General features: G+C 33.7%; 1 protein-coding gene across 8 annotated transcripts in view; it reads left to right on the forward strand.

The window, feature by feature from the left end:
- Positions 1–16,716, forward strand: part of SNTG2 (syntrophin gamma 2) — a 271,731-nt gene that overhangs the window by 127,673 nt on the left and 127,342 nt on the right. For 3 of the 8 annotated variants that reach the window (XM_035322208.1, XM_035322207.1, XM_035322206.1), the window contains exons 3-4: positions 11,022–11,078; positions 11,175–11,232. The exons of 2 other annotated variants lie outside the window; for them this stretch is intronic. In XM_035322208.1, the coding sequence (XP_035178099.1) occupies positions 11,022–11,078; positions 11,175–11,232 (115 nt within the window). Of the gene's footprint in view, positions 1–11,021; positions 11,079–11,174; positions 11,233–12,756; positions 12,894–16,716 lie in introns of those variants that run through there. 3 more of the 8 variants (XM_035322210.1, XM_035322209.1, XM_035322214.1) reach the window with 3 other exon arrangements.

A 16,716-nucleotide genomic window follows, 5' to 3' on the forward strand; every position in this document is an offset into this window, starting at 1 on the left:
CTAACTTCCTTGTGGTAGCTTGAAGAGCTGCTGAAAAAAAGATAAGATACAGCTGTTACTTTAAGTACCTTCTTTTTCCTTCTTGTATCAGGCTGTTTCTTCCCTTGCATCCATGTTTGCAGACTTCTCTTTTAACTCTTCATATTGAACTTTTTTATTTTTGTTCTTCCTTTTCCCTATGTGTTTTCCAAGGGCTTGGATGGCAAGCTGCTGCTATGGCCATTGTTGACCAAGATTGGCTTTTATTTTCTATTGTGGATAGAAAATATTGTCCATAAAATATATCCATTTATGTCAATGTATGTGGAGTGCTTTAAACACATTCTCCTTCTGAAATCCCTTTAGTACATTGTTCACTTGAGATACATAATATTTTTTCCTAATGAAAGATCCTTTTCCACAAGTGCTGGTCCTGTGTGTTAACAACCTGGTAATAATGACAAAATGGGCAGGCATTACAGGGGATATAAAATCTTGCTAAAAACCTAACTAACAAAAATAAGGACTGTAATTGCCTTCTCACATTGCCCATTAAGCTCCAGTCATGCCACTTCATATGAATGAATAGAGATATAAAAGACCTTTCTAAAGAGAAACTTTTCTCTCGAGTAACTGTGCTTTAAAAGAATCTAGAAAGGTGTGTTTTTTTTGTTTTTTTTTTTTTGGTCAGGAGCTATCTCATACCTAAAAGACAAGTACTTGATAATATAGTTTTCCAAATTGCATTTGAAAGTATCTATTATTTTTAAAACTTTATTAAAACTATAAGATTTTCAGCTATTTTTCAGTAGATAGGCATATATAGTAAGATGATTTTGTTGTTGTTAGTGATATTTTTGTTTGGTTATTTGTTTTAGGGAAATATGCTTAAAATGAGGGTGGCCATTCATGGTTCCCCCCCACCCCCCAGGGGCAAAGATTTCAAAAAAATAATTTAGAGCCTATTGGAAATAAATCTAATATTAAAAGTTTTCAATTTCAGTAGCTGTTATAAGCAGCATTACACCTACGGATACTAACTAGTCTATATATGCTATAATCTATACAGGTATTGATGTTCTTTTATACGGTGTCTGCATTTGTTATATTTGAAAGTTTATACTGGATCTGTTTTTCAACGTATTGTCTAGAATTCTTGGAGTTCTTGAAAGCTTCTGCCTCACTGGTCACTGGTCAGCAGCGGTCAGACGAATCAAGCACCTAAATATTGCTTCTAATCAAAAATTTAAATTCTGTTCTTCCACTGTTGTAGCTATGTGAGTTTTTAATCTGTAGAAATCTGTTTTGTACCTAGGTAGCACTCTAGTAAATATTAGTCTTTCACAAAAAGTAGGCTGCTTTCTTAAATGCAGTCCAGTTGTCTTTGAACGTATGTAAACCAGTTCAGTTAGCACCCATATTCTTAAATGTTTTTGTTCATCTGAACAAGACAGAAGTACCACTTGAGCGTGTGCATTAAGTGATATGGATTGCCTTTATTACCGGCTTTTAAATTCTATATAATGGAGAAGAAAGAGCTGAGACCTTTGGCAGGGTAAGAGTTGGAACAGTTGACTGAAGTAATTCAGTCTGAACCATCCATGCAGGTATGCCATTAAGGATAATCAGATAGGTTTTCTGTGGTAAAAGGAATGCTGATTAATTTGGAAGTTGTTGGCCAATTTGGAAGTTGTTTTCAGAGATCTGAAGATACCACAGCTGAAGCTGTGACTGGATAACATTGCTTAGGGATAAATGAAAAGGGTTTATTTGAACAAATCATTTTTTATAATAAAAATAATAGTTGAACAACAGGAACAAATTTGTGAAAAATTATTATTGTTGTTTTTTTGTAAGGAAAATTTTCATTTTAAAATGGAAACAACCAAAATAACATGAACATAGAAGAAGCTTTTTGTTTTTTAAATATATTTTTATCTGTTTGCTTAAATTTCAAGCACCATATAATGCAACATTTTTATGAAGTAGATCTGTTGTTAATCCATGTCCTTGAAACACGTATTATTATAGTGCTATATTGTTTAAAATACAAATCCTATTGCTCTCCTATATTTAGAAAAATTGTAGTCCTAGTTGGACTTCTGCAATGAGTATTTCTGCGTTCCCTTCTAAAAGATGCCTTAGTTGCAAGTTTTATTAGAAAATGAATGTGTTATAAAATTTGGACTCTACATTGACAGTAGAACATATAAGCATTACAAAAATGAAAATGGTAGTAGCCTTTTCAGGTTTGCAGTTTGTCGTTCAAAGAGAAAATTATTTTCTAAGCTTCATATTCTTCCTCAGTAAACTAAGTCAAAATGAAACAGCCAGCTTACCCAATCAAAGATCGGCTGGCCATACAAGCAGGTCAAACCTCCTGTCAAACACTTAGTGGGTAAATCTGCCTTCTCTTTCTGTCGCTGGTACTTTTGACACTGGTCAAATGATTTTGCTCGTCAAAATCCTGATGCTAGAGCTGTTAATCCAATTCTTGAACTTAATATAGGTGTGACAGAGCCAGTATCACTTTGAGGAATATATAATAGAATCCTCAACACCTTGGAACAATAAAAGGTCCCCCCCAAAATAGCAATAGTTCATGCTGGTATCCTGATCAGTTACAGTTTTAGTAATTACATTCTGTCTATTCAAGTGCATCCTGAAGTTCCATGTAGGGCACTTATTCTTTCTCTTGTCTCCTAGAAGTAAAAAATAAAATAAAACAAAAAACCCCTACTATGCACTGTGCTATAGGAGGTACATAACTGTTGAATTAGTTGATCATTACAGTATACATGCTGAGTACTTTGAAAACCTTTAAAATGAAGGATTACATAGATTCTAGATTTTATTCAAGTGTATAATTAGCAAAACAAAATGCTAGTTAAGAAGTATTAAAGTATTAATTCCAGCTTTACTGTTCAGTTTGATGATTATTAACACTTTCTAAAGAGTTTTTCTTGCCTATAATAAAATGACACAGCTATTATACAGTCAACTGTAGCTCTGCTTGTTGTTTTTTTTTTTCTTACTGATAATGATGTCTTACTTTAGCCCCAAATGATAAATAAATGTCTGAAAATAAAAAAGATGCATAACCTGCAGACAGCTAAAAATGAAAAAAAAATAATGTTTGCCTGTTTGAGGCATAAACACTGTGTTTTAATTTGCCTATGCATGAAATTATTAGTAATATCAGAAAAATCTTTATTTTCCTGACAAATACTGCAATTCAGTTTTGGCATGAAGTTCCAGAGAAAAAATATCTTTCATTATTGCTTGCAAAGCTAGTATGGGTTTCTGTCCAAATTTTGCTGCCATGAACTTTTTAATTTATAAGAAATGAGTTCTGAGTTCAGAACTGAGTCAGACCTAACATCTATTGAGTACGGTATCTTTTCTCCGACAGTAGCTGTTGATGTATCCCTTGGAAAGCTGATAAGGCAAGAATATGTGGTACTTCTTTTAAAAGTTTTCCTGCATCAAGTTATTCCTGAGCAGAATATAGTTTTGTATATTTGTCTGATTTCCCCATGAATATGTGTAGACTTTGAACATCCAGATTTATTTTTTTTCTCACCAAACGTTGCACAAAGAATCACTTTTTGTTTGTTTGTTCTAAACCTAGATCGTTTTAGTATAATTTGATGATGCTTTAGCAAACCATTTGATACCATTTCCCACAGCATTCTCAGTACAGATATACTGTTCACTGGGTAAAATTTGTCTGGATGTCCAGTCCAAAAGGGTCTTGTGACTGGAGTTAAATCCTGTTGGTGGCTGGTCGCAACTGGTGTTCCATCAGCCTTACTGGCCTTCTCTGAACCTTTCTGAGCAGTTCTAGGTATGAGGGGACTAGAATAGTATACAGTATTCAATGTGGGGTGAACTTCAGATTTTTACATTGCTGTAATAGTGTTCTTTGCTTGGTCTGTATTCTTATGCTAAGACTTCCAAAAATTTAATTTGTGCTTTTGACTACTTCTGAACAATGAATTGGTGATGTCTTACAGTCATGGAATGGTTTGGGTTGGAAGGGACCTTAAGGATCATTTAACTCCAACCTCCTGCCATGGGCAAGGACACCTCCCACTAGACCAGGTTGTCCAAAGCTCCTTCCAACCTGGCCTTGAACACTTCCAGGGATGGGGCATCCACAGCTTCTCAGGACAACCTGTTCCAGTGCCTCGCCACCCTTATAGTAAAGGATTTCTTCTTTATATCTAATCTAAATCTACCCTCTTTTAGTTTAAAATCACTCACCTTTGTGCTATTGCTACACTCCCTGATAAAGAGTCTCACCCTTGCACTTTAACTGTAAGGTCTTGTTAGACCTTACTCGTCTCCAGTAGAAACTCATTCAGAGGCTCATTCAGAATCAATCGTAATGTGCATTACAGTATGTAATAACGTACATTGGAAATGTACTTAATAATGTACATGGGAAAAACAATTTCTCTCTAGCATTTATCTACTATACTATTTTACTGCTGTTTTGTTGCCCTATGACTGTTTAATAAGATCTGCAAATATTTTCAGTTCACTCATCCTTCCTACATCAGTAAGCACTGAAGATAATCTCATTGCTCATACCTTCAATTATATATATATATATATATATATATATATATATATATATATGTATATCTTTGTGAGTAATTTAAATAATACAGGTTACAATATAGACAGCAGTGGAACTTCACTGGTGACCTTCCCCCATTGTGAGAATTACTCATTCAATCCATCCATTTGTTTTCTATCTACTTTTTAACTTATTTTAGTTAGCAGTATATCTGTGCAAGGCTTTTCGCTCATGGCTCCTTTGTTTCCTTAAAAGTAGTCTTTGTCAAAGGTCTTTGAATATTTTAAGGTTATTTTTTCAATAAAAAATCTAGCATGCTTGTTGACCACATCAGCGATTCCTGGCAGATTTGGAAGGCATTGTTATTTTATTTTTATTTTTTTTAAAAAAATGCTTTCTCTTTTTCAAGGTAGGTTCAAGTGTCTAGCAATTCTGTTCTTTGCTACAGTTTCTTACTGTCTGTATGTAGATGCATACACTTCTTTTCCTACAGTTCTCATCTGTATAGTGCAGGCCTTAAGTTTAAACCTTAATTGAACCATTTTATGAAAAAAATTGAATTTTACTTGTAGTGTTGTAGTCTTTGAATATGAAGGCTTTCTTGAGCACTCCAGTGCTATTACTTCGTTTCATCCTTGAGTTCCTTTAAGATCAAGGTGAATGCTATCCGACCCCGGTGATTTGCTACTGTTATTTAGTCAATTTGTTTCTAAAGTGATTTCAGATTAAGACAGATCCATACATCCTTTGTGCTACAAAAGACATTTCTAGTTTTTTTTTTACAGTAAGACCTAATGAAAAGTGTTTATTTATCTTCCCTTTGGTACCCTTCTTTCCTCTGAGTATGTCTTGATCATAAATTGTTCCTGTGGTTTCTTTGGCAGACCTCCTGCTCCTGATTAGATTTGAAGATTTATTATTAATTGTGGTCCTTTTGGGCAATTGTTGAAACTCTATTTATTGTTGCTGCCCAATTCAGTTTTTAAATTTATTTGCTCATGTTCCTTTTTCTCATTTTCTTTTTAAACATGATGTCCACCACTCCTTACTTCTAATAACCTCCTGTTTAGCCGTGTTGTTTTCCTTTTTTTCTTAGCTAAGCCTTTCTAATAGTGGCATTCAGTGGATCTGTGCTTCCAGTGTGGTAGCCTTAAGAACTTCTCATGTTGCCTATGGAGTTTTAATTTTCTTAGCTGGCTCCCCTTTATTCTTCCTTTCAACAACCTTCCTGACTTGAATAGTTCATTTTTGGGGATCACAGTGGTATAAATGTTGAATAAAAAGTGCATAGCAGTTACCATTACAGAGTAGCCTTTCATATGTAAAGATTTTAACTAATTCCCAGCTAATGCATTCTCAAGGCAGCCAGACATCTGCATGTAATTTCCTTTGCCTTCTTGCGTTCCAGCAGTAGGTGGATATTGACATTCTCACAGCTTTGGGTTCCTTTGTGAAAATTTCAGGTTAGTTTCATCGCATGTCCCTGGAATCGAAGACCTGATGGAAACATTATTCTGCCACCTCTATAAGTGAACATCAAATATTTTGTTTAGATTACATTTGTAATACAGTATGTGTGCAGACAGTTCTGTTTTCATACAGATCTTCTTAACCATGCTGAAACATGTCAGATGGATATTTAATCTGCATTTGTATAACAGATTAGGGTGTAATGCAAACGATTATTGATAATGTCATCAGTTAGTTTTGTCCTTCACAGTTCTGCACAGCTGACAGCTTGAGGGAAAAGCAGAGGCAAACAGGTAGAATTACCTGTACAGTAATCCATATTTAGGACTTCTGCTACGAGTAGTCAATCAAGAGCACAACCAGCACAATCTGCTTTGGCAGATAGTGTTGTTAGCTGGCAACAGAGATACATCATCTTTTAGAACATATTAAGAGAAAAATCTTTTATGTTATTTGGACCAATGACTTTGCTCACTCTGAAACAGCTGCCAGAATTTTACGTGCTTTTCTATTAGAATTTAAATAACATATAATACTCACTAATACACATTTAATTTTGCATGTATGTTTTTTGCTTTGCATTACTACCAATATTGTAGGGATATGTTAGAAATACTTTAATTTAAATCTGTGCATTTGATGCCTTTTTTTCCTCTCTGTTTATTAATTGTAAATGAGTTTCATCATAGAGAGGGGTGCACCTTGATTTGGATGAAAAGTGAAAAATTGCTTCCAGAATTTTGAGTTACGAGATGGGGAAGAATAAAAGCAAAGAAGGGTCCTGAGAAGAGAAAAGAACTTCAGCAGGAGAAGTTAGAGGGGGCAGGGAGAAGTGGTCAAATGAAAATGAATAATTATTCTTTAACATGTTTGCCTACAAAACCTGATAATTAATTTGGTAGTGTCTTGTTTTCAGCAGGTATCTAATGGTGAATCCCCCCCTAAATTACTTAGATTTTTTAAATGGAAACCAACCTGTAGTGAACCGTGTAGATTTGTGGACTTTCCCTGTTTTTTTTTTTTTTTTAATAAAAAAAATCTGCCTTTAAAACAAAGTTGCAAAGTCAAGTATTAGAAAATTACAACTATAAAGGCTGCCGTCTTTCAAGTCTTGGCTCTGTGTTGTTTTTTTTTAATATTGGAAGACATGCAGTGAATTAGTTGAAGGGTAGTCTCAACACCTCGTGAATCATTCTTCTCTGGAAACAGAGGTGCCATGTGGTCCTAGCTGTGTCATATCCATCAGACTTGACACTGCTGATCAGGAATTAGGTGCTTCTCATCATCTGATATAAAACTAAGATGTGTTAAAGTGCTGAACATTCAAAGCTGAGGTTGCAATTTGTCTACAAGACATCTCAAACAGATAAAGTTCATACAAAAATTAGATACTTAAAAAAGTATTCAGGCATTTAAAATCAATAAAACAATTCATTGACCCTAACTCTTTGTATGTCTCCATTCCTTCTCTGTAGAAAGAGTGTACTTGTGGCAGGCTGTGAAGCTAATTTCATTAATGTGGAAAAAAACTAAACACTGTTCTGGTTACTGCCATAAAAAAGCCCATTAAGTATTTTAGTAATCCTACAATTAGAGCTAAATTAAATCTTTGTTCATGAAATAACGTGACAAATTATGCTTTGAATAGAGATAAAAGAATAAATATGTATGTGTTGTAAGGTCTCAAGCTCATATTACTGTTTTTAAAAGTGTGTGTGTTTTTTTGTTCATTTGTTTTTGTTTTTAAATCCAGTTACGGTGTATCATGCCACAAAAGTTTAAAATCATGTCTTGTCTCTGTAGCCTGGATGTGTTTGTTTTGAACTTCAAGTCACTGAAATTTTCATTGTATCAGTCTGTGTGATTTGGTCATCTTCTGCCAAGGAAGATGCTTTAAGCTTGTGCTTGATCATCCCTGAAAAGTGCTTTGAAAAGCTAACTATATTTCACTCCTGGTATTTGTTGCATTTCTAGATGAATGTCTGAAAGTATTGGGCATTCTGGTGGCTCTTGCCAGCTACCACTGTAATTTATTTGGATTATTTTCAAAATGAGCATATCAGTACTGGCTGTATTATTTCAACTGTGTGGATATCTTGACAGATAAATAATTTGTAGTCTCTCTACTCCTAGTTAATAGTCTTTTGATGATACAAAATTACGCTAGTGCTTTTGGCCATAGCTTTATGCAAGAAAGTTGTTTTTTCTTGTATTGAGCATGACTTGGTTGAATGCTTTTCCCTATTTGTTTGAACTGTTTTCCAAGTTACAAGAATGACCTTAAATGACCTTGAATTGCTGTATACTCGGGCTCTGTTCTATTCATAATTACCTTCTCACAACTGTTGTGTCACCTACAAATATAATTGCAATTAATTTAGGTTTTCTTCAGATCACTGATTTTTTTAATATATTTTTAAAACAAGTACTGTCACTACCTCACCATATGTCACTAAACAGTAACTTTATCTTAATTACATTTTTATTTGAAATACTTTAGTCAATTTAAATATGTAAATAAAAATAATAAAAATATAATATAGTAAAATATAGCATCTTATTTTGAATAGTTTTCAATAGTTTTTGAATAGTTGTTGTTAATCAAGTTTTTCTGTGTTATCAGATTCCTTCATTTTAAGGGTTGTTACAACACTGATACTCTGTCATCAATTTCATTTGAAAATATATTTTCCACAACATTATTCCCCCTTAACATTATTTGCCTTTATTTATTTATGAACTAGGTTACAGTTATTCCATAACGGAATGGGTTAATTGTTGTCAGATCTATGATTATCTGACCTTTAAGCACTTGGATACAGTAAAATTATAAATAGAGCTGTGGATCTTTTCAGTATTGGCCCAGTATTATCTTTCTTCTGATTTTCTGGAATTACACTTACACTATTACATATTTGAAAATTCAAAGTCATTAATAAAAATCTATCTATAGAAAACAAAATGTGGTGTTTGGTCTTATATGACTATTAGTTGCGATCATAGTGAATAATATGTGATCATAGGATTGAATAAGTTTGTGTAAATTATCTTGGTTATGATACTGCTCAGCTTACGACATTTTAATTTGCAATATGAACATCTTCAAATCTAGGAAATTTTTGCATTTTTTAAAAGTAGCTCTAATTTTAAAAGCTGTTTTGTAAGAAACTTTTAGGTACATACTTAATTTCTTGGAAAGTGTTCTTCAACAGGAATATATGAAGATCTGTAATGAGCTATGCTATGAGCTATGAAAATACAAATGTCAAACTTATAAAAATATATTATGCAAATAGAGTACTTTGTAGAGCTATAAACTGTATAATCAGTACCATGTGAAATGTATCTACTGTAGGAATGTTAGTTATAGCTAAGAGGGCAAGATGCCATTACGTAGTACCTTGCTTGTCTTTTATAAAATGGCCAAGGCTATTCATGTAATGTACGTGTATTTGAAGTCCAATAATGCTCCAGCAATCAAACTGTTAAAGCATTTATTCCATCATTCTTATGTGATAGGATAGATTGTGATAATTAGTTTACGGGTTGTGAGTATAAGTGGAGAGAAACACAATAATTAAACAGGATTTATGTCATAGAAAATGACTCTTCTGACTACGAAGGCAGAAACGTATTCTAATTCAGATTGGATCTGAATTTTCTCAGTGCATTTGAATATTTTGATTGAAAGTCTTGAGTCATTTCAAAATGAAGAAATGTACCAATGAAGCAATTTAAATGAGTGCAGATTTCAATAAAGCTGTATTACATGGTCTGAGATTGAAACATATACAACTTTTGATTTAAATCAGGTACTATATGTCAACACTTAAAATAGTTGTCCATTTTTAGGACAGACTGCTGTGGTATAATGTTCATGGTAATAGAAGAAAGAAATTTTGAAAATGTGTTGAAATTTTCTTTTTTTTTTCCCTTCCCATATGCATTTGTTTTACTTTCCTAAAATGGGACTGAAATCAATGATGCATTGTATTCCCTCTTTCCCTGAGTTAACATAAATCAAAGTATGGCAAGGCGGGTTTTAGAAAAAAGGCTAAAAAATAACGTGTTAATATGTTCTTATGGGCTTCAGTATTAAAATCAAAAATTCAATTTATCAGAATTAGAGAAATCATAAAATATCTGATCAGTAGGTGTACATATAAAGTAATGTTTATGATTTCTGATGTAAAGAATGACAAAAAAGCATTTAATCTTACATGTTCAGGAATTACAGTTCCAGTTCTTGAAAGGTGGCATTATATGCACTATTGTTCAGTATGTTGCAAAACAGTTCTCACCAACTCTGTAATTATTGTCAATGGATGAATTGATATCGTGTTTCAGGCACCAGGATTTGCACATTATTGCAATGCCAAATTCAGTGTACTGTTAAACATAGGTTGATACAGAAAAGTATTGATAAATGTTTATCTTCTTTATGCAGTTAAACATGAAGTGCAAGAAAATAACCATTTGAAGCAGACAATCACAAAAAGTCTTTTAGCATGTGCTGCAAAAAAATGGCATATGACTGAAGATATGGATTAGAAGACATTGGTATTTGTAATTGAAATATGAGAATAAATATAATGTGCATACCTGATAGCAGCTAAAGAAGATAAATCAGCTATGAAAATATGCATCCCAAAGTCATTCATATAGTTTTCTTCTTAAAATATTTGTCAAAGTAAAAGCATTTAGAAGTTTGTTTTTAGGAATAGTATCACATCAGCATAGAAAAACATACTAAAGGTCTGCATGCAGAGTTCATAGAAAAGTTCTGTTCTCTGTGTTAAGGAGTTAAGTAAGTGCCTATAAATCAGTGTTGAATGATACTTCAAAACAGAACTTGATTATTTAGTTTCCAGGGTACCTTTGAAAGTCTTTTTCTTTTTTTTAAGTAAAAAGAAGTTTAAAGCATCTGCTGTACTTATTCAGATATTGTGTTTTCACCTAAATGTGTTTTTTCTACAATTTTTTAAAGCACAGAACTGTTACACTTCGTAGACAACCAGTTGGTGGCTTGGGCTTAAGCATAAAGGTATGAATAACTTCTTGTTTCTTCTTTTAATTTTCAGTATGATTAGTTCACTTCAGCCTTAATTGAAATCTCATGATTATTATGCATCTTTTACAGGGTGGTGCTGAGCACAAAGTGCCTGTCGTCATATCAAAAATGTTTAAAGACCAAGCAGGTAAAATATATATTTGTTAGTTAACTATATAGTACTGCAGTGTACATGATTAAAAAAAATAAACGTTTTTTAAGCTCAGAATTCTAATTAATTGTTTCAGCATCACATGGTCTTTAAGCCTTTCTGTAAATGTCCCAGTGATCCACATGCCTTTGTATTGAATTTAAAATCTATAATATTTTAAAGTCTTCAGGACCTGCACTTGAAGTTTTACAGGTAAGTAATAGTTTCACAAAAAAAAAATTTTACTGCAGTAAGAGAGTTGTGTTGTAAACAAAGCCTTTAACATTACTTGTGAAAACAAAACTATGATATAGCATACCTATTGACGCACTAAAGTTTAATAACCTAAAGGATTAAAAAAAATATATAAACTGAACATATCTTTTCCTTTACACTTTTCCTTTCCATTCATCGTATGGCATGACTGATTTTGCCTAGTTGGAGAGAGTGATTTGTAATGTTCATTACAATAACATTAGATATAAATCAGTGTAGCCCAACACAGTTAAGTATTACATTGGCATTTGTCTAGCAGAAATAACCTGGGGACAATGATAGACCTTGGACTGATCTTGGAAAACTGCTCTGGAAAATAAAGTGGCCAATCAGTAAAGGAAAAGTAGAACCATTGCATGTGAGTGGGCAGTTGCCTTGCCAGATGGCCTGAGGGTCTTACATATTTTCGTTTTGGGTGAACCTGGGGACTAGTTTGTTCTTTGCTGAGGCAATCTTTTACATAGCTGAAGAAGTATTGTGTTCCTATGATAAATCTTCTATGTATTTCCTCTTCCCTAGAATAACTCTACATATTTAATGTAACCTTTTATGCAAGAAAAGGCAGAGCACTATGTTGTGATGCTTAGTGCGTGCCCTGCTCCTTAAAGGACTCAGAACCATTGACACCATCTTTTTACTCATCAACCTCTCTTCTTGCTGTGCCGCAGTGGAAATTGTGCACATTTGCTTTTACTTGGCACTGTGTCCAGCCTCATGCTTCAGTAGATCTCAGACAGTGCTTCTTTTTCTTCTCTGCATTTTCTTCTGTGGGCCCATGTTTTGATTGAAGTGTAATACCTGAAGTTGGTATCTAGTTTCAGATGATATCTAGTGAACACTAAATAGATTGTCTCTGCCAGTATCCAATTAGAAAGACTCCTTCAAGTTTACTGTGTTACAGCACTTAGATATAGTTCAACATGATGATTCTCTTTTATGATACTGTTTCTGCAGAAGAAAGTGAATAGACGTTTTTATGCCAGTTGTGTTATTGTAGATGGAACAATAATAGGTTCCATGAACACACAGCATAATAAACCGTATCAAGAAAGTAAATACATAATAATAATAAAAAACTACTAATATAACCATCGAGGTCTAAGGAATGTAGTTTATACAGTTAATCACCAACAAGGGAAAATATCTACTGCCCTTTTTAGGCCACAACGCTTTGAATCAAAGTTAGCTGTGGTTTTATAAATCAAATACTTGTATGCACAGTTTTGTATCTAGGCAGTTTTCCATGAACTATCTGTGTTTATTTGTAGAGTAATGAGTGCAACAACAACTTTAAGGTGCCAGTGGTATACCGCAAATTTGAAAATCTGTCCTCGAAAGATACTTGCAAGATCTTGTAGCCTTTTGTCCAAGGAAGCTCTAAAGTGAGTAATAGTTATAACCAGAGGCAATGCTGTATCACAATAAGCTTCTATACAGTGTTCATGGCTGAATCAGTGAATGGTATAAAGACACTGGCACACCTGACAAAGTATGAAGAAAGCTGTATGTATACTATCAGTTGCACCTCTGTCATGAAGATGAGAAGCTTGGTCCTGCTTTCAGTGTGTGGGGGTCTGGAGCAGGTCAGGTCCTGAGGTGCCCTTCAGTTTAAGTGATTCTATGATTCATTGAGTGCTGCCAAGTCCTATTCTCATGATGTGTAGCTGAGTTTCCTGAACTTTGAAAGGAATCAGACCATTCAGGCTTATTTGATGTACAGTGAACCTGTAAGAAAATGTGTCAGATCCATTAAATGTACTTAACGGAATCCTTATATACAACATGGAGATAAATTGTACAAGCTTTTCAGTGATTATATCTTTCCATCTAGTATCCGTTATTCCCATCTGGAATTACTAAAATATTTTTTATGAACTTGTGGATTCTGAAGGGTAGCAGCAGTGAATAGTTACAGACGTAGAAATATAACTTGATTGTAGGTACAAGTGACTTTTATTGCATACAATACTGTATATTTTAATTGTAAAAACTTTATGTTCCTCTAGTCAAGGAATTGAATTTGTTTCACATTGTAGAGTTACCAAGTTAGCAGTCACGTCTGGTTACCTTGACACAGCTTTCCATTTTTGTGAGTGCTGCTGCAATAATCTGACTACTGCTGTGAGCTCTGCTCGTATCTCATATAACATGTGGAGTCAGGCAAGCAGCAGCGATGAAACAGAACAGTGGGTTCAGATCACTGAGGCATGACAAAAATAGTTAAATAAAATTGAATAAAAGCTGGGGTAATAGGGATAGTTTGCATTTTGCCAGTTTTGCAAAGGATCCTCTCTTGAGAGCCAAAACTGGTTAAAACTTCAATTTGAAAGCATTTTCCCACCTCCTGTGATAAAGGGTGACTTGTTATTTATGTGTTTAGCCCATTTCTCAGGGGAGATGCCATATAACCTGGCAGGATTGGAACGAACTCAGGACATTCAGCCGTTGAAACATTCTTGGCTTGAAATTCTGCACTCTCCAAACACGGACTGTGTCCAAATACCACATCCTGGCTGCCTCCATTCAGGACCATCTGTTTGGAGGACACAGTGCCAGTTTGATGAGGGCTTATAGCAGTTTCACTTACACATATATGCCAAGTAAAGATGGTTTGATATGGAAGCATATGTGATAATGCCTGCAGAAGTTTGTTGTTTTTTTTTTCACAGAATCATCTTCATCTAGGTTGGAAGAGACCTCCAAGATCACTGAGTCCAACCTCTGACCTAACACTAACAAGTCCTCCACTAAACCATATCACTAAGCTCTACATCTAAATGTCTTTTTAAAGACTTCCAGGGATGGTGACTCCACCACCTCCCTGGGCAGCCTGTTCCAATGCCTCACAACTCTTTCAGTAAAGAAGCTCTTCCTAACATCTGACCTAAAACTCCCCTGGCGCAACTTTAGCCCATTCCCCCTCGTCCTGTCACCAGGCACATGGGAGAATAGACCAACCCCCACCTCGCTACAGCCTCCTTTCAGGTGCAATAATGTCACCCCTGAGCCTTCTCTTTTCCAGGCTGAACAACCCCAGACTTATATCATATATTTAATAAGATGCATAAAGATAGATAAATTATTGAACTGAACACTTTATACTATTCACATTTGTTTCAAAGATTAAATGCTGAAGCATGGGACATAAGTTATTGACCTAAACCTTAAGAATTCTTTGGTTAGAAGGATGCAAATAGTCAGCTTTTATGTGTTTATCTAACTGAGCAGGTATATGGTTTAATCTGTGGAATATTTTTACAATGATAACGTCTTCATTATTACAATGAAATATATATTTTTATGCATTTAAATTGTTTTTTTTAAAAAAACAGGATGAAATATTTGTAGTTTTGTTACAGAATTTGTCTTAGTTTTCTTTTTATAGAGATTTAGAATGTGATAAATCTAAAACACATCTTTACAGAGAAAATTAAAGCATTGCCATGGGTTAATTTGAACTTGTTTTCATTCCTTTGGTTTGGCTAAAAATCAGAAACAGTGAATTTAGTGTCCAACTCTAGATTTAAACAGTCACTTACTTTCCCAAGGTGAGGTTCTCTCTATATATGTATTCATGTATACATGTTGATGTATACATGTGCAAAAATTTGTGCATTAAGTTCCTGATAAAGAATAATGCTTTTTAAAAAGTTTTTAAAAAGTTTTAGTTTGAAATTGTATTCATAGGGTATGTTAATAATAAATAATTATCCTTAACAGATGTGAAGAAGATCGACTTTTGATTTAAAAATAATTATTATTGCTTGACAGCAAAAAAAAAAAAAAAAAGTTAAAATGTAAAATGTTTATGGGAGCATTATTTCAGTTCCTTAGGTTTTTATGGTGAGTATTCTCTTTAAAAGGTGCATTTTGCAGTTTCTGAAACAAAAAGGTTGATAAAATCTAAAAAACACTATCTGTAATTTAAGTGGACTTCTAATATTATGGTTATCATGTGTGTACTCCAAAGTTCATAGAGAAAGGTACAAAAATATTGCATTAGTTATCATCTGTTGCAGTTGGGTGAAAAAATGTGATTCTAAGATGCCCTTTAAATGTACATTTTCTATCCTTTCTTCTATTCACCTACTGATCTTGAAGGTCTTTTACAACCTTCTATGATTCTGAGTGGCTGACAATGTAGTTCCCTTATGAAATGCAGAAATCTAATAAAATACGTTTAAAATTACTTTTTGAATTTGTTGCCACTACAGTCCAGACTGAAGACAAAGGTTGATGACAATTTTTTCATCTAGGGAAATTAGAGAACTGTATTGTACATGTTCTCTCAGGTATTTTTTTTTCAGGAAAGAACTGCCTGAAGTCCTTCTGAAGATGAATGGTGTTTTGGACTTTGGATTTGAAACTTTCTTTTTACCATAGTGTTTTAGTACAGAAGCAAGCAACTAGGCAGAAACCATCTAATATGTAACAAAGATTCCTACTGCATTGAAAAATATGAATTAAAGACGGAGTAAAACTCATTGAGATTATTTGGGCTGAAGCACAGTCAAGAATCATACAGAATATTTGATGGAAGGAGCAAATGTGACAACCCTTCTGCTTGTCATATGGAATAATATGAGAGATTTAATAACATCCTTTGGCAACTTCATAAAAGTTCTATTTTTGATCTCTTCAGTGTTATCTTTCCATTACTGGTTTCTGAACTAAAGACTTTCTAGGCTATTTTAGGAAATGTATCTCTTCTTTTCTTGTTTCATTTAATGCATGTATTTCCATTATTTCAGGCATCCTCCCTTAGTCTGTAAGTTTGTCTTCCCCTCTACAGCATTTAAACCTTTCTTGTATTCTGTAATAGTATTTAATGGAAGCTGTTACACATTCTTGAAAAAAAAAAAATGGAAGATGCCAGATTTGTCTTTAATTTATATCCTAATATAATGTTACATATTCATAACTTGTCTATGTTATTTAGCTCAGAAAGCCTCTTAGATGTGATATTAATCATGTCTATTAGAGCTAACCTTATGCCTTAGAGTATTGCAACTGTATGATCAGATTAATTTCCCTTTACATTGTACTACATTTTTCTATCAATTTATTAACCTAGTGATTTTTTTTAATGCACACAACTATTTTACCTGAAAAAATATTGAAATAAATTTGGAAATATCAGATTTAGACTGATTATATGTATAGAGTACCTAGAGCTTCTAATACTACTAACCATATTAATAGAAA

Source organism: Oxyura jamaicensis, chromosome 3, assembly GCF_011077185.1.
Source record: "Oxyura jamaicensis isolate SHBP4307 breed ruddy duck chromosome 3, BPBGC_Ojam_1.0, whole genome shotgun sequence".
Taxonomy (NCBI): Eukaryota; Metazoa; Chordata; class Aves; order Anseriformes; family Anatidae; genus Oxyura; species Oxyura jamaicensis.